Source organism: Rhinatrema bivittatum, chromosome 1, assembly GCF_901001135.1.
Source record: "Rhinatrema bivittatum chromosome 1, aRhiBiv1.1, whole genome shotgun sequence".
NCBI classification, from domain to species: domain Eukaryota; kingdom Metazoa; phylum Chordata; class Amphibia; order Gymnophiona; family Rhinatrematidae; genus Rhinatrema; species Rhinatrema bivittatum.
In genome coordinates, this window is record NC_042615.1 from 527,967,304 (window position 1) to 527,986,744 (window position 19,441).

At 41.2% G+C, this 19,441-nt stretch overlaps 1 protein-coding gene across 3 annotated transcripts in view; it reads right to left on the reverse strand.

Moving 5' to 3' along the window:
- The window catches only part of RFX3 (regulatory factor X3), a 703,712-nt gene that overhangs the window by 298,656 nt on the left and 385,615 nt on the right, over positions 1–19,441 (reverse strand). For all 3 annotated transcript variants that reach the window (XM_029613424.1, XM_029613416.1, XM_029613406.1), the window contains exon 3: positions 17,233–17,330. In XM_029613424.1, the coding sequence (XP_029469284.1) occupies positions 17,233–17,330 (98 nt within the window). The remainder of the gene's footprint in view (positions 1–17,232; positions 17,331–19,441) is intronic.

Here is a 19,441-nt window from a genome sequence, read left to right on the forward strand (position 1 = left end):
GCAGTTTGTAATGTTGTGTTTTTACAGATGGTTTGTAATGTTGTATTTTAGGTTTTGATTTTGGAGTTTTTCCTAAATATCATCTATTTATGTTTTTGTGAATATTTAAATAAAGTATGTAGTAAACCTTTGATATTTCATATGGCTTATTGTTTTGTTTATTTAATTATAAGTGTAGTGCAAATATAATAAATTACCAGAGGAAGGCTACTATTATGTTTTCACCAAGATACAAACAGCAGGGATTTAATATATTCCTGATTAAACTCTTGTGTCCGATACCCCTGCTCAAGGTCTGAACCACTTTCTGGTTTACTCTAATAGAGACAGGTACCGTTTTTGCTTTTATGACTTCTAAAAAAGCTCCCATGTTGTTGAGTGTTTAATTACTTTTTAAATTTCAAAAACATATGTGACCTGAAGGTATTGCCCCATGTCAACTTTCCTTCAAAAACACTACTCAAACTGTATGAACAACAATCCAATCAAACTTATCTTATTGCTTGCAATGGTGGTTCTAAAGACTGAAGTCCCTCATGATTGACAGCAGATAGGAGAAGCCTGGAATGCTGTTAACTCTCCAGCCCCTGAAGCAAATGCATTGCGTCGAAACACTGATAGTGTCGGGCAGGCATGCAGCTCTACTTTTCAAAGAAGGACTTCAGCCTTGCTCCACTTCCATCTTCAGCTTCAGCCTTGCTCCATGTCTCTCTTCAGCATCAGCTTCAGCCTTGCTCCACGTTCATCTCCAGCTTCGGCCTGGTCTTCGGATCTGACCTTAGTCACGGTCTCCTGGACTTTGTCATAGCTTGGCCCGTGCAAAGACTCGCTCGCCCACCGTCGGCGCAAACCTTTGGGTTTTACCCATGAGGCTGCATCAATTGCGCTGTGGCAAGAGGGACTCCCGCACACATCGTTCACAACAGGCAGTTTTCAAACAGTTCACAATAGTGGTAAAGTCTTTTGCACGTGGTACACACTAACTTTACCAGAGATTTTAAAAATAAATTATGGGCTTAAATTCACTTTGAAAATGTGGATATAATTGGCCACATTTGTACAGAGATTCACTCATGTAAAATTACGCAACCTCTTCAAAGGGCATAATTTGTACATTTGGAAAATATATACTTTCTAAAATCAAGTTATGCTCATGTGTGCCGACTCCAGCCCAACTCCACCCCTGGAACATCTGCTCAGTTTAATGTGAATTTTAAAAGCCTGACTCGGGCATCAATCAGAGTATGCGCAAATATGTTAGGCTGGTGCACACCGAGCAGATTTTAAAAGCCGAATACATACGTGCATATCTCTCACTGCTCGCACAAATGAAAAGTTTTCAAAAAAGGGCAGGTTGTGGGCATGGTCTGGATGGGGCATGGCTGTTCCTGGATTTTAACCTAAAATTTGTGTATACATATTTATGCGCACTGATGCGCATCGGGGTCCCCTGCCGCGTAACTTTACTTCTGCTATGGATGATGTGTAAGTGAGAAAACAAAAAGATCTAGGCAGATCAGTGGGGTTTTAAAGGTCAGGGATAACAGGTAGAAAGGAAAGCTATTAAACAAGGAGGGTTTGAAAGACCAATCACTTAACTGGGCAAACTTGGAACGAACTGGTTTTAGTGGCAAAGACGTCACAGCGTGTCCCTTTTAAAATCCCCACACTTTTGTGCTTGAAGCGGGATTTTTGTGCACAGGTGCACTCCCACTTAAAACTGAGTGCCCCTGTGGGTGTGGCCAGGCTATTTTATTAACATGTGTGCATCCAGACTAACACGCACACATGAGCCAGTAAGAAAGTTACTATCTTTGTGTATAAGTAAGTACGTAACTGGTTTTTGTGCATACTTTTACACGCACAGAGCACGGGGCTATTTTGTAACAACGCTTTATGCATGTACTTTAAATGGCTTTTAAAATAACTCCCATATATATTTGTTTTTTTAGAAAGGATTACAGTACATAAAACTGATTGTATCACTCCAATTTTCTCCCATATGCCTTCTCCTTCTGCCTATATGAATCACTGCGTCTTCAGTTTGCTTTCTGAAGGAGAATCAATATAACTTTGTAGCTTTTCAGGATCCTCAAATGCATTAGCCTCATTATTCATGATGACTTTCAGCCTCGCTAGACAAAACAATCTAATCTTTGCTGTTATATTTCTTAGGAGCACCCACGTGGTCAGAACTTCTTCCTTTTTTGTGCTGTGACTATTTAGATTCATTACAGTCAAATTTTTCTTTCCTTCCCGTAGTACAGATGCCTCGTGACTTGATTTTGTTCAGAATTTCAAATAGATGAGGGTATCTCAATACATAGATCATCACTGGTCTAGGGCAGATTTCTTCAATGTAAAGCTTATGCGCCAGTGGCAGCTTGTGTGGAACCATAGTGCACCTTCTATTCTGGATCAGGGCTTTTTGTTTAAGATTCCTAAGGTCCAAGCAGCTGGAAGAGAAGGGAGGCAGCAGCACTGGCCCATGCCTGCTAGAAATTGAACTGCTGCTACATTACACCATTTGGGCTGAGATAGAGGAAGAAGTGGTTGGGATCAAGCCTGCGCAGGTGAAGAAAAGAGAATGTGGTGGGGGTTGAACCAGGCAAAGGTGTAAGAGCAAGAGAGAGATTAAGGGAGAACAGCCCCTCTGAAGAACATGCGTTTTCAGGGAAAATGGAGAGAGAGAGCTGGAACAGTTGGGGAAGAAAGATCTTGGGGCTTGAGCTTGGGACAAGGAGGAGTGAGGAGAAAAAAAAACTGGGAGAAGAGAGCAATATTGGAGGAGGGTGATCCCACCCCCTTACAGCCATCTGCAGTTTCAGAGGAAGACCAGGACCCTTCCCTGGCCTGGCTTCAGCCCCAGTAGATGAAGATCACTGGTCTAGTGTATTTTTTATTGCTGGTGTTATGGGAAGCCATGCTATGCACTCTTTCAATCTCAAAGTCCTTCATAAACTGAATTTCCAGTAGCTTTGGACAAAATGTGTCCATAAATTCCAATGGATCATCACCTTCCATTGTCCCTGGATTCTTCCAGATTCTGCTTTTCCTACTTGTATTAGGGACAATTTTGAGTAGCCCAGTAGATGCAAAATCTACAGATACTTTTCTACCCACGGGTCATGTAGGAAATTAAAAGAAAATATCTGTGCAGTTTTTCTTTTTTTGCTTATATGGCTATGCAGGCATAAAAGTCTCCAGGTACATTGCACCTCCTTTTTCTCCAGATGAAGGAACAAAATGAAAATTCAGTTTTGTGCATGTGCTTTACTCTCTGAACCTAAACATGCCCCTAGAAATGCCACTTCTTAACCTGGCTAAAAGTATGCATGCTATGATAACTTGCATAAAATTTAGTTGGGAAGAAGAAGGCAGTTTTCAGGCAGGTCAGATTATCTGGAAAAATTATTTCCTTGGGTAAATGGCTTTGAAAATTGCTCTCATCATTTGTATAGTCAAACTCCCCTTTACAGTTCAGTAATGGTTTTGACTTTGTCCTGTACCAATGTCATAGTTTATTCCAACAAGGAAATGCTTTCCTCCAATTCATCCACACTTTTTGAAATAAAAAATTGTGTTGGAAGAGAAGCCACCTTTATTTTAATTTCTTTAGTCGCAACATGAGTCTCAGTCATTAGTACTTTTAGGGATTACAGCTCCCTCATGATCATAAGGAAGTTTTCAGTTTTGATTTAGTTGCCAGCAGTCATTTTCTATGGTGATGGAGGGTCTTGTTTGGAACTTTTGACACCATATAATATCACAAAAGCCACTTCTACTGCATTTTATCTAGTTTTCTAATAGCTATGGCAGCTATCTCTTAGGATAAGTATTTGGAAGAGAGAGCAACCTTACTTGCATTGTTTACTGATTTTGGCTTGTGCCTCAGTAGAAGATTTCTCACATCTATCTGACAGCAAGCTCTCTACTACCCCAAACCTTAAACATACTTGTGATGATACAGTGCATTATTTTTTACATTTGTTAGAAACCTAACTTCTAAGAACTCTGGGTGTTGTACAAGAACATCAATTACAATAAAGTATACACACTCAATGCACAATTAAGCTCTGGAATTTGTTGCCAGAGGATGTGGTTAGTGCAGTTAGTGTAGCCGGGTTTAAAAAAAGGTTTGGATACATTCCTGGAGGAGAAGTCCATTAACTGCTATTAATCAAGTTGACTTAGGGAATAGCCACTGCTATTACTGGCATCAGTGGCATGGGATCTACTTAATATTTAGGTACTTGCCAGGTTCTTATGGCCTGGATTGGCCGCTGTTGGAAACAGAATGCTGGGCTTGATGGACCCTTGGTCTGACCCAGTATGACAATTTATGTTCTTAGGTTCTTATGACAATACAAAATCACAATCATCCTTCAACAGCAAGGGGTAATATGGAATTGGATTCAGTGACCAACGAGGGCTCTGACTTTTATGGTTTGGGAAACTGATAAGCATGGGGGTAACCTGCACGGCGTGGCAGATACCACCATAAGCTTGCTGGGCAGACTGGATGGACCATTTTGTCCTTTTCTGCCATCATTTCTATGTTTCTATGATAAGAAAATAAAAGCATTAAAGCCAATTAACATATTAATATTAATAAAAATACAATATCTGAAAAGTTCCAAAAGTGCCAAATACATCAAAACTATTAACCCACAAAAGCAATATTAAAATAAGGAACATTTGATTCAGCCTCTGTGGTTAAATGCTAATTAAACACAAATTGTATTATTTGCTGAAAACTAATTTTTGCTGAGAAACGGTGGTTCTTGAAAAAAGCAAAACAACAGCATGGAAACTGCATATTGGAAGTTAATTTCCTCCATATTTGTAGACCAAGTTCAGGTCTTGCTTTCTAAATCATGCTGGGTTCTATGAACTGAGACAGAATTTGGAATATCTGCATCTCTAGAAACCTTGCTTAGGAAGGGTAGGGAAAAGTCAAGAACAGAGCATCACCATGCAAGAAACAAAGATCCTGTGACATGCTTTGTAAAAACTGAAAGTTATTTTACACCTATAGAGCATATATTGCTTGGGTGTACATATTTAAATATATACTTCAACATAATCAATCTTCTGTTCAAACTGCGCTGTAAAGCAAAATTGCTTACCTTGTAATAAGTGTTATCCCAGGATAGCAGGATGTAGTCCTCACATATGGGTGACATCATTGATGGAGCCCTATTGCGGAAAACTTTCTGTCAAAGTTTCTAGAAACTTTTGACTGGCACTCTGAGCCCACTGAGCATGCCATAATATTCTCTGCCACAGGGGTCTCCCTTCAGTCTCGTATGTAGCAATAAGCTTTAGCAAAAAAAAACAAACCAAAAACGTATCGGACCCAACTCCGCGGGGTGGCGGGTGGGTTTCCTGCTGTCCTGGGATAACACCTATTACAAGGTAAGCAATTTTGCTTTATCCCAGGACAAGCAGGATGCTAGTCCTCACATATGGGTGATTAGCAAGCTAGAGGCAGAGTCATTTTGTAGTGAAGCAACACTGAAGTATTGTTGGTGAAAATGAGGCAGCCGAAAATCAAAGAAGGTTGGATGTAGAAGGAGTTGGGATTATACTGGAAATAAGTTCTTTAAGACAGATTGTCCGTAGGCTGAATCTTGTCATCCTTCTTTGTCCAAACAGTAATGAGCTGCAAAGGTGTGACGAGAACTCCATGTTGCAGCTTTACATATGTCAAGAATTGGCACTGAACGATAGTGTGCTACTGAGGTTGACATTGCTCTCACTGAATGTGCTTTTACTCGCCCTTGGAGAGGAAGGCCTGCTTTTTCATAGCAGAACTGTATGCAGTCTGCTAGCCAGTTGGAGAGAGAGTGTGTTTGCCCACTGCTTTACCTGGTTTGTTTGGATCAAAGGAAACAAAGAGTTGAGTGGATTTCCTGTTGGCTGAGTGCGGTCTAAGTAATATGCCAGCGCACATTTACAGTCCAAGGTATGTAAGGCCCGTTCCCCTTGGTGAGAATGAGGCCTTGGAAAGAATGTGGGCCAAACTATGGATTGGTTCAAGTGGAATTCCGTAACTACTTTGGGAAGGAATTTTGGATGCGAACGGAGAACCACTCTGTCATGTAGGAATTTTGTATAGGGTGAGTAAGTGACAAGTGCTTGTAGCTCACTAACCCTTCTAGCTGATGTAATGGCTATAAGGAAGATCATCTTCCATGTGAGAAATTTAAGATCACAGGAAGTCATGGGTTCTAAAGGAGAATGCATGAGCCTTGTTAAGACCAGATTCAGGTCCCATTCTGTGACAGGTGGCCGAATTGGTGGTTTAAGGTGAATTAAACCTCTCATAAATCTACTGACAAGAAGATGTATGGATATTGGTACATCTCCCATCTTGTTATAGTAAGCTGATATTGCACTTAAATGTACTCTTACAGATGATATCTGGAGACCAGAATCTGAAAGATGACATAAGTAGTCTAGTAGAGAAGTTGTGGGGCAGGAGAAAGGGTCAATGTTCTTTGCTGTGCACCACAAGGTAAACCTTTTCCATTTCGAAGAATAGTTCATCCGTGTTGAAGGTTTACATGAAGCTATAAGCACTTGAGAGACATTGGTTGAAAGATTGAGGGGTTGTAAGATCAAGCTCTCAACATCCATGCTGTCAGGGATAGGGATTGAAGGTTGGGATGGCACAACCAACCCTGATCCTGAGTTATGAGAGTGGGAGCTACACCCACGCGAATTGGTTCTCTGATCGAGAGGTCTAGGAGTATGGGAAACCATACTTGTCGAGGCCAATATGGGGCTATGAGTATCATAGACCCCTTGTCCTGTTGTAACTTCACTAGAGTTTTGGTTATGAGCGGTATTGGAGAATACGCGTATAGTAGGCCTGAGTTCCAAGGGCAAGCAAAGGCGTCCTTGGCTGGTTGGTGTTTCTGTCTGTGCAGAGCGCAGAATTTGTCCACTTTGTGATTCAGGTGTGATGCAAAGAGGTCTATTGTTGGTTGCCCCCAATGTTGAAATATCCTGGTCGCTACTATGGGATCCAGGGACCACTCGTGTGGTTGGAACTGACGACTGAGGCGATCTACTACTACGTTGTGAATGCCTGCCAGATAAATGGCCTGGAGAAACATTGAGTGTGTTAGGACCCAGTTCCAAATCTATGCGGCTTCTTGACAAAGGAGATACGAGCCCGTACCTCCTTGTTTGTTCAGGTACCACATGGCTACCCTATTGTCCGTTTGAATGAGAACAGTCTTGTGTGAAAGGCAGTCCTTGAATGCATGCAGAGCATAACGTATAGCTCGAAGTTCCAAGAAATTGATTTGAAATGTTGCTTCGAGTTTTGTCCAAGTACCTTGGGTTTGGAGATTGTCTATGTGAACTCCCCAACCTAAGGTAGATGCATCTGTAGTTAAAGTTGTCTGTGGGACTAGTTGTTGGAAGGGCAGGCCCTTGCGCAAGTTGTCCTTGTTCGCCCACCAAAATAGAGATGAACGCAGCTGGTGCATTACATGAATTGGAGAGGATAGTGGTTGAATGGCTTGGATCCATTGTGATCTTAAAGTCCATTGGGTTATTTTTATGGCTAGTCTTGCCATAGGAGTGTCATGAACTGTGGAGGCCATGTGGCCTAGTAAGGTCAGAAACTGATGAGCTGTTGCTTGTTTCTTCGAGTGTAGCGAGTTTGCCAATAGGGAAAGTGTCTCTGCCCGATCGTCAGGTAGAAAGGCTTTTGAGAGGATGGTGTTCAATTCTGCTCCGATGAATTGAAGCAGGTGAGACGGCATGAGGTGGGACTTTTGATAACTCATGAAATATCCCATGGAGTGAGGTAGAGCAATTGTTAGGTTGAGAGAAGTTAGTGCTCCTTGTTGAGATTGACTTCTGATGAGCCAGTCGTCCAGATAAGGGAAGACGTGGACACTTTCCTTGTGTAAGTGTGCTGCTATTACTGCCAGGTATTTGGTGAATATTCTGGGAGCTGAAGCGAGTCCAAATGGTAGTACTCTGTACTGGAAATGTTGGTGACTCACCAGGAAGCGCAGATACTTGCAATGAGGAGGGAATATTGGAATGTGAGCGTAAGCGTCTTGTAGATCCAGAGAACAAATCCAATCTCCTGTTTGAAGAAGTGGAAGCATTGTACCTAGAGAAACCATCCTGAACTTTTCTTTCTTCAGAAATTTGTTGAGATTTCTGAGTCTAGGATGGGATGTAGGTCTCCGGTTTTCTTTGGAATGAGGAAATAACGGGAGTAGAATCCTCTGCCCTGCTGAGTCCGGGGCATGGACTCTACGGCTTTAGCTCTCAGAAGGGTGGATAATTCTGCTTGTAGTTGAATTATGTGATTTTTGCTTAGTGGAAGAGGTCTTGGAGGAGAATCTCTTGGAACTGAGACAAAATTGAGTTGGTAACCTCAAGATATTATTGAGAGTACCCATTGGTCTGTTTTTATCTGCAGCCAATCATTGTAAAAGGAGGAAACTCGGCCTCCTACTGGCAGGTCCGGTGTTGGGTTGTGGAGATGGCTTTGGTCTCTGGTGATGGCCTCAAAAACCTGCAGCCAGTCCCATCTGCGGTGGAGGTTGAGGCCTAGCAGCTCTAGGTTGTCTGAGCTGAGATCTTTGCTGTGGACAAGAAGATCTGCCCCTTGATGCTGGAGGGTAATAACGTCTCTGCCTGTAGAAAGGCCTTCGAGATTCCTTCCTTGGAGGATGGTGAGATGATGATGCAGCAGAATCTTGCAGAACTGACGACAGTTGGCGCAAGGTTTCCGTATGTTCTTTCAACTGGGCAACAGCATCCTGCACTTTTGAGCCAAAGAGGTTGTCACCTGCGCATGGCAAATCAACCAGTTTTTCCTGGACCTCAGGTCTGAGGTCCGAGGCCTTCAACCATGCCCAGCGATGTGCACTTATTCCTGAGGCCGCTACTCTGGAAGCAGTTTCAAAATTGTCGTAAGCGGCTCGGACTTCGTGCTTACCAGCTTCAAGCCCTTTATTTATTATGGCTTGAGCTGCTTCTTGGTATTGCTGAGGAAGAAAATTGGAAAGCTCTTGCATCTGCTTCCACAGATTCCTCTGGTATTACATCATATATAGCTGATATGACGCAATTCTTGAATTGAACATGGCTCCCTGATACACTTTCCTGCCCAAGGAGTCCAGGAATCTGTGATCCTTCCCAGGAGGAGTGGAAGAATGAGGTCTTATTCTCTTAGACTTCTTCTGTGCAGACCCAACAACAACAGATTGATATGACAGTTGAGATTTTTGGTATCCAGGGACATTTTGAACTAAATAAGTGGTATCCACTCTCTTGTTAATGGATGGTACTGAGAATGGATGCTCCCAGAGTCTAAGCTGTAATTCCAACAGTACTTCGTGGACAGGGATGGCCAAGACTTCTTTTGGAGGGTCCACGAACTGCAGGACTTCCAAAGTTTGCTGTCTTGTGTCCTCTTCAGATACCAAGGTAAATGGTATGGTGTCTGCCATATCCTTAACAAAATTAGTGAAGGATAAATCTTCCAGTGGGGATTTCTTCCTTCCTCCGGAGAAGGGTCAGGCATAAAACTCTCAGAAGTAGTATCTGAATGTTTGTCCTCCCAGGAATCGTATGGGTCTTCTCTACATGGAGAAGTGGGAGAAGACCTTGGTGGTTGAAAAAGCCCTGAAGGACATGGCTAAGGATCATCAAACGGTGTCCGTCCAGGGACTTCTTCATGTGGTTTGGCTAGAATCGGTTACGGTGGTAGAGCACCGATGATTGCGTCGAATCTGTTCAATAGAAGTTGAAACAACGCTAATTCTGGCTGAGCTGGGGCCCCAGGCACTGGCGTCTGTATCGACTGGTTCCGGCATTGGGCCTGGCATCGGCGTCGATGGCTGCTTCAGTGTCGGTGCAGGCAGTGGCTTCGGTATTAGTACCGGCATCGGTGCAGGCACCGGCATCGGCGGGAGGGCCGGCATTGGTGTGGGCACTGGCATTGACGTCGGCGAGAGCATCGGTGGTCGATGGTCCTGCAACGCTTGGAGCACCGCTTGACGGATAAAATCTGTCAATTCCTCCGTGATAGCTGGTGCAGGCAGAGCAGCTACACGTGGTGGCGGTGGAGGTGTTGTTGGTCCTTCCACAGGGCCCTGTGGAGGTTCGATGGTCGGCGCATCGAGAGGAGGTGAAGGCCTCGGCGTCGAAGGCCTCGGTATTTTTTGAAGGCGAGGCCGTTTTGCAGTCGATTTCTCTGGGGAGAGAAGCGCCTCCAGGATCGATGGATGACGGTGCCAATGGCGATGCTTTGCTCGATGCTCCGCCGCTGACCTCATCGATGCCACAGATGGGGTCAGCGATGAACAATCCCCCAAGCCTTCCGGACGATGTATTTCGAGAATTAAAAGTTTTGAGACTCCGGCCGGAGATGATTGAGTGGACGTCGATGGGGAAGGCAAAAGTTTTAGATGGAATAAGTGTTCCATCTTTTCTTGTCGGGCCTTTCGGCCCTTCATGGTCATTTCAGCACACTTGGGACATGATGTTACATCGTGTATTTGACCTAAACAAAGGACACACTCGAGGTGTGGATCTGTAATAGACATAGTCCGATTACGGTTGGGACATTTTTTAAATCCCGTGACCATATTTTCCCCAACAGCCATCGATGAAAATGAGAAGAAAAAATATTTTTTACTCAAGAGAGTAAAAATGAGAGAAAAAGTACTCACCGGATGGTGGTAACACGGGAGACCCAGATATGGGAGAGAAATAATTGTTTTTTAATCTGATTTTTAGTCAGACAGTATGTGAGAAAACTCACACAGGCTCCTGCTCCGCGATGCTAACAGCAGCACGGTAAAACGAAGACTGAAGGGAGATCCCTGTGGCAGAGAGTATCATGGCATGCTGGGCATGCTCAGTGGGCTCAGAGTGCCAGTCAACATTTTCTAGAAACTTTGACAGAAAGTTTTCCGCAATAGGGCTCCATCAATGATGTCACCCATATGTGAGGACTAGCATCCTGCTTGTCCTGGGATAATGCCTAATTTCTAGGGATGTACAGAGAAACATTTTTCATTTCAGCTTCTGATTAATTTTGTAGGGCACCTCCATTTTTTTCATTAATTTCAAACAAAATATAAATCCATTTGTTTGTTTTATTTGTTCATTCATTTACCAGTATAGTCAATGGGGGAAGCAAAAGAGCTTATTTTGGGCTCCCAAGTTGGGATTTTCTAATAATTTCTAATGAAACTGGTGGGTAGACATCATCAGAAGGGTGAAGGTATGCCAACAAATCATAACTGTCAACATGACACTAAAAGCAGCATGAAGAGCCCAAAGACCTGTAATGCAGCAAACTGGGACCAGCAGTGGCAGGAGATCTCCAAGGCACCTTTAGAGAAGTAAAGAAACAACAAGAGGGAGAAGAACATCTCAAGGTTTCAAAAAAGGCACCAATAATAATGGCATGAACCTTCGAATGCAGCACAAAAGGCAAAGTGGCAACAAGAGTGACATCAATATCCTAAGGCACCATGAAAGGGAAATGAAACAGAAAAGGTGGCAAGAAAAACCCCAGGTCACCGAAAAAGGGACAAAGTAGAACAGACAGTGGCATTAATACTCAAAGGTACAAAGCAAACTTCCACATGGAAAGGACACCCAAAGGTGTAGAGTCTGAGGTATGATAACAAGGCAGAATAATAGCAAGACCCTCAATGTGCAAAGTCTGTTTATGGCAGAAATATTCAGTAGAAGAAAGAGTCCTAAGATATAGGATAAGGGGTATAGCAGCAAGGCAGAGTCTGTCTTCCTGTTGAAGCACTTGCCACTTGCCCAATTTAGTACAAGAGAATGATCTGTCATCAGTATTTTTAAGACATAACCTTTTATTATATTACCTACTTGAACTTGATCTTGTAGACTAGGTGAAATTTTGAGTTTCTGGTTAAATTTGCATTCCAATTAAAACTTTTGTCATAATCAGAACATAACAATGATCTCTCATTAGTATGGCTTTCCTGATAATTTGTGAAGAAGTTTTTCCCATATTCTGCAACTGAATACAGTCTCTTCTCTTTATTGATTTTCTGATATTGAATTAGTTTTCTCTTCCTACTAAAACCTTTTACACATTTAGAACATGTAAAAGGTCTCTCCTGTGCATCTTTTCTGTTGAGCCTGTATTTCTTCCTTCTGACTGAGGCTTTTTGGAGACAAAGTGCAGTATAACCAAGGAAGACAAAGGGTGGGATAACTAGGCTGAGATTTTAGAGATGTACAACAAAACAGTAAGGTAGAGAACAAAAAAAAAGATAGGTTGGAAGGAAAAACCTTAATTTTTCTTTTTACGTAGACTGGTGGAAAAATTAGCTGCTTCAGTTTTGGTATGAAAGAGGTGAAAAACCCCTCTATAATGTCTGTAATTTGTTCCATGGCATGTTAAGATCTCTGGACTGGTGTGAGTGGTGGGGCATCTTCCCCAGACAGAATGGATTCTTGTAACCTTATTGGAGGAGGATTGGATGGATGGTAGCAGAAGGACAAAACAGATGAGATCTGAAGACTGTAGACAGAGACCTTCTGTAAGTAGTTGGGAGACTGGTAAGGCTCTGGTGATACGAGGAGGGAGTATTGGTGCATCTTGCTTCGAATGCACTGATGCACTGTGCGGCAAATGCACCAATGTGCTATGCTTCGAGCACATTGATATGCCATGTGTTGAGTGCACTGATGCACCTTACTTTGAGTGCCACAATGCTTCATGGGGTAGATATTGAAAGTTAGATGGGAATCTAAGTTAGTCGAATAGACATATCTGGCTAACTTGAATGGGATATTAAGGAGCACGGCAATGCTGCTGAATATCCCCATATAGATTGCGAGTTAGATGGTTGAGTCTTATCTGACTAAGTTTAGACTTGCTATTGAGCAGGACTAACTTAGGTGGAATTTATCCATCTAAGGCTGAAAAGCCAGATAACTTATCTGGCCAAGTGGCACCACCCCGATGTGCCCAATGCCCACCCACATTTTCTCCAGGTCAAAGATACTGAAAGGTGCTGTTGTGGGATGCTGGAATAAGTGAGATAGAAAAAAATATAGACTTAGGAGCAGAATTTGTGATAGAATAAGTTGTCCCTGCAGAGCACGGACAAAAAACAGACTGAAGAGAAACTAAGGAAATGCTGTGCGGGGAACTCCAGCACATGCTCAGTAGAGCTCAAAGTTCTACAAGCTTGGAGAGACAATTCCATTCCGTGCTGCCTGATGACATCATCTACAGATCATGGCTAATTCAGCCCTGCTTATCAACGGAAAACATTTTTAGAACAAATAAGAAAAAAGTATTTTTTCACTCAATTTATCATTAAGCTCTGAAATTCATTGCCAGAGGATATGGTTAAGGCAATTAGTGTAGCTGGGTTTAAAAAAAAAGTTTGGACAAATTCCTCGAGGAGAAATCCATACACTGTTATTGACAAAGTGAATTTGGGGAAATCTACTACTTATTGCGAGCATTAGCAATATGGGATCTATATACTGTTTGGGATCTTGCCAGGTACTTGATACCTGGATTGGCCACTGTTGGAACAGGATACTGGGCTTGATGGACCCTTTGTCTGACCCAGTATGGCAATTCTTATATTCTTATTATTCAATGGGCCATGGGCCATACAAATGAAAGGAAAACTAATGAATGAGACAGACTTCCATTTGTAGGTCCTCTCCATTCAATTCAGGGGCCACAAATGAAATGAATGTAGACTTATTCATTATGTTGTATCAATTCATTTCAAACAAATGCACATCCCTACTAATTTCTAACTCCTTGATTTCCTTTTTTTTTTTTTTTTTTAGAAATGCCTATCAGAATTACAAATACACATTATGATAAAGAAAAAATAAACCTTTTTATTTCTTTTCCTTACACTTTCAGCACTCTGAGTTACTTTATTGCCAGCTGACGCTATTATTAGGTTCTATGCAAATGTCACGACTGATCTGCTACTTTCTGCAAATTAGTGTTCATGCCATCCCATCATGCCTCAGCATGTACCTGAGCATAATGTGACCTCAGATCTTGCTGCAGTATCTTCATTCACTACAGCGATTTTACTTGTTCAATTTTTACAGTTCATTTAGAAAGCACTTTTTTTTTTCTAAATAAAGTCTGCCATCAAGAAAGGTTTCCTTCCTCTGCAGGGGTCTTCTTTTTATCACTGAAGGAATAATGCCATGTTTTGACAAGCATGGCTTCTTACTCTTCTGAAGCGGTCTAAAAATGCAAATCTTTGAAAGTTAATGAAAGTAGGGCCTTTAATCCTCCTTCTATATGTTGGTAACATGTCATGTCCTATTTACATAGCAAAGGAACTTTCCATTCATTTTTAAAATCAGTAATCTTTAGCTATAAAATGTAACAATTCAGTTGCCAATAAATTGTCACTTCCAGTTATTTATTGTAATGTTGCTTTAACTCCAAAATCTAAGTTGAGATGCCAGAATTTCGGGTGCAGTATCTGCTTATTTTTGGGTCATAGCTTCTGGTGTATTCTAAATGCTACACAGCCACAAACCTTCAAAATGTAATACTCATAAGCTAAATCCTTATTATTAATGATAACAAGACATGAACCCTAAAACAGCATAAATCTAAGTGCCCAAACTTTGTTATATACTAGACTGTTATGCAATCTTGATTACTCAGCAAGCTACTCTATCAAATAAAACAAATTTCAAACCATCTCAATCAATAATAAATACATATTTGGATTTTCATTGCTTCTTTCATGCCAATACGATTGTGATATGTGGGACTATTTAATAATTAGAAAATACGGTATGCATACAGCCTGGTCTGAGTAGCTAAGTTGGCAATGCATTTGTGACAACCAGGCTGCATAAGAGTTTCCAGGAGGTACGATCAATATTATTCTACCATCATAGTTATAGTTCTTGCTTCTATTTGTCTGGCCTATCAGTTTCCTCCTGCTCCTTTTTAGGCTTCCAGATCAATTGTAAGCTGTGTCAGCTTGGAACTACAGCATTAAGAGCCTTCATCTGCACTTACTCAGGCCCCAGGCTTTCCTTTACCCCATTACATTTTAACCCCTTTCTACGAGTACCCACAAAAAAGGGGGGGGGGGAGATTAAGGGGAGTCATTTGCCCCAACTAGATTTTATTGACAGATTTTTTTAAATCTATTTCTATGATTTTGTTTTTGTACAGCCTTATTTTTTATATACCCACCGTGCCTTGAAACGTTTCTGCAGGCAGTACTGTCCCTTTCCATTTTCTCTGACACTGCAGCGATAGTTCTCTGGTTAAGAGGCACAAACTGCAGTTCTCTTTAGAACCTGGTACAAATGTGCCCTTAACCAACCAGTAGATATCTGCCACCATGTACTATGTTACTATGTCTCTCTTATGCAATCGCTAAGTGAGCTCCAATGGGGATCACTTCAGGTGAAACTGTGTAATCGATACAAATTGATGTGGTATGAATGCAGATACTAATTCTGATGGTTACTATTTGTAGCAGTATGGGGTTTTTTTGCCATTCAAAATTTGATACTAATGAAGACATTGTTAATCCCATAAAGCAGGATTGTTAGTAAACCCATCCTGCATAAGGACAATCAGTTGAAAATCTGTAGAAATCTTCAGCGTAGGCACAATCATCTAGCTAAAACCTTGACCTTCCATGACTAAAAGGATTACCAAGTCAATGCTGCTGTTCACAGTCATACAGTATTGTCACAGACATTATACTTGTTGATATTTATGGTAAATGCAGTATTGTTATGGTGATGCCTGGAATACCCTCCCAGTAGACGAGGTGGAGAAAGAAAACAGAAACAGAATTCAAGAAGGCATGGAATAAACACAAGGGATCCTAGGATGGTAACAAAGCACTGGGGTAACATGCACAGAGAGGCAGATACAACCCTGAAAAATCTTGCTGGGCAGACTGGATGGGCCATTTGGTCTTTTCTTGCCATCATTTACAATGTTACTATGTGATAGTCTAATGGCTCAAGAATTATGGAATTGCCATGGAAATTTGCTGTTGTTGCCATGGCCAAACAAATTAAAGGGCAAAGACAAACCCAAAGCCACTGTGGAAAGTGTCCCACTGATGAGAATTCATCCTCATAATACAAAACAAAATAAAGAACTTGTGAAAAATAAAGGGGAGTGGGAAAGAGGCATAAGAGCTGTATAAAACAGATTGAGCTGGAGGCAGAGGTAATGGTGAAACGGATGGTGATTTGGGAGGTTGGGCGAGGGGCAAGGGCACAAGCTGGAAAGGACGCTGGAAATAGACAAAGCAGAGAGACAGATGCAAGGGTAAAAGATGCACAGGAACCAGAGTATCTGAAATCATGTATTAATGTAAAAGAAAAAGAAACAAATCTCCCATTTTGCTATTCCCATCTCCCTGTGCCTTGGTGTTTCTCTAGTCCATTAACTATATTTAGATCTAAACTCAAACTTGCCGCTTGCGCTCACCTCTCCCTCCTTTTAGCATTTCCTAATTCTCCTTTCTCAATGCCTTTTGTAAGTACATGATTTCTGTAAATGCTTACCTCTCTCTCACAGATTACATTTCAAGGTACTTTCTGTAACAGCACCATATAAAATACCATAATAATAACAATAATAATAAAATGATTATCCAGCTACGGTTTTGGAAAACCAAGTGCTTAAAAGAGAACTAGCAAGAAAAAGCCATTTTTGTGGTCAAGATACTGAAAAGAAAATGGCGTGTGTTCAATGTCCTTCGTGAAAAAATGAAGATTTGAATCCCTGGCCTCTAAATGCATTAGCAAACATTTGCCTTGTACTACATAGAGTCACACTGAAGCATTTTTCCTGTTGGGTATAATTTAAAGCCTTTAGCTTTCATCACAAACCCATTTTGCATTTTATTAGTGTTCTACTTAGATTTAGCTTTTACAAATGTATTTTTCTTTATGCTAAACAGGAAGACTGTGCACTTACGTGGGTTATTTTATTAAAGTATTACTAATGTATATAGAGCAGCAGAAATTATATCAGATTTCTTATTAGTTGAATGGAAAATTCCATATTTTCCTATATTCTTTATGAAGCTTCAGCCAAATGTCACTGGTCAGAACAGAGAGTGCAGAAAGTAGCTTGGCTCGTGGATGCATTTGCGACTGCTCTCTCCTTGCATGTTTTATATAGATTATCCATCCAGGAATACAACTTACATCGCTCCATTTGTGTAGACCGTATCACTTCCCTCCACATATTGCACTTGTGTTGGGTAGACATGCTGTACCTGCTGCACAGTTTGTACCTGCTGTACCTGCAACAACAACAAAGTAATCAGTGGAAGCAGCATCTTACACAGACATTATTATGCTTCATCAACTTTCGTAACACATGCAGGAGATGTGGAGCAGAAGAGAGCAGAGCCATTTGAGAAATAGTGACTTATGATCAATACAAGACATACACAAGGTGGTAAAATTACTCAGAAAACTAGAAACAGAGATATTGGCAGTTAAGGAAAACTTGATTCACTCAGTATGCCCCATTTATGCCTGCCTACTGTGCTGCCAGAAATCTTACTTGATCTGTGGTCATCTCCCCTTCTCATGCCATTAAAGTCCCTTCGTCTGTCCCAAACATACCTGAATTCTGTCACTGTTTTGTCTCATATCACCTCCACTGAAAGTCTGTTCCAAGTGTCTACTACCCTTCCAGTGAAAAGATATTGTTTTGCATTCCCTTCTAGTTTCCATCCTATTAGCTTCACATGATGACCCATATTCTTGAATTTCTCAGTCTATGGAAAATGTTATCTGGTACTTCACTGAAGCATGCGAGATATTTGAATGCTCCTATTATATCTCCCCTTTCCCTTCTCCCTTTAAAAATATATATTTCTAGCTCCTTAAATCTCTCTATGTATAGTTTACAGTGCAAATTATGCAAGTTTGAACTGCCACCAACTAATACATTTTTTTTGTAGACATTGCCTTCAAAAATGTATTCAGTAATCAAGGTAGAGTCTCACCAGAGACCTATACAGAAGTAATATTGCTTTCTTCTTTCTAAAATAAAGCAGTGTGGTTGTGTTAATCCACTTGAATGCACAGAAATCAAAATTAACAATTAAAAGCAACAACAAAAATTATATAAAGTGATACCTTTTTATTAGACTAACAATACTTTCTTGACTAGCTTTCCTCAGGTCAGAACAGAATGAGCAAAAGATGACAATATCAGAAAGTATAAGTGATTCAAAAAAGGTTTTCTAATGATAGGGTGAAGGGGAGGACAAGGGTGAAGGTGAGTTTTGATGGATGATCAGAAAGTGACAGGCAGCAAAACTGTATGGCTCATAATATGATAAGAAACCTAAGAACATGCCATACTGGGTCAGACCAAGGGTCCATCAAGCCCAGCATCCTGTTTCCAACAGTGGCCAATCTAGGCCATAAGAACCTGGCAAGTACTCAAAAACTAAATCTATTCCATGTTACCATTGCTAATGGCAGTGGCTATTCTCTAAGTGAACTTAATAGCAAGTAATGGACTTCTCCTCCAAGAACTTATCCAATCCTTTTTTAAACACAGCTATACTAACTGCACTAACCACATCCTCTGGCAACAAATTCCAGAGTTTAATTGTGCGTTGAGTAAAAAAGAACTTTCTCCGATTAGTTTTAAATGTGCCCCATGCTAACATCATGGAGTGCCCCCTAGTCTTTCTACTATCCGAAAGAGTAAATAACCGATTCACATCTACCCGTTCTAGACCTCTCATGATTTTAAACATCTCTATCATATCCCCCCTCAGTCGTCTCTTCTCCAAGCTGAAAAGTCCTAACCTCTTTAGTCTTTCCTCATAGGGGAGCTGTTCCATTCCCCCTATCATTTTGGTAGCCCTTCTCTGTACCTTCTCCATCGCAATTATATCTTTTTTGAGATGCAGCGACCAGAATTGTATACAGTATTCAAGGTGCGGTCTTCACCATGGAGCGAAACAGAGGCTTTATGACATTTTCTGTTTTATTCACCATTCCCTTTCTAATAATTCCCAACATTCTGTTTGCTTTTTTGACTGCCGCAGCACACTGAACCGACGATTTCAATGTGTTATCCACTATGATGCCTAGATCTCTTCTTGGGTTGTAGCACCTAACATGGAACCCAACATTGTGTAATTATAGCATGGGTTATTTTTCCCTATATGCATCACCTTGCACTTATCCACATTAAATTTCATCTGCCATTTGGATGCCCAATTTTCCAGTCTCACAAGGTCTTCCTGCAATTTATCACAATCTGCTTGTGATTTAACTACTCTGAACAATTTTCTGTCATCTGCAAATTTGATTATGTCACTCGTTGTATTTCTTGCCAGATCATTTATAAATATATTGAAAAGTAAGGGTCCCAATACAGATC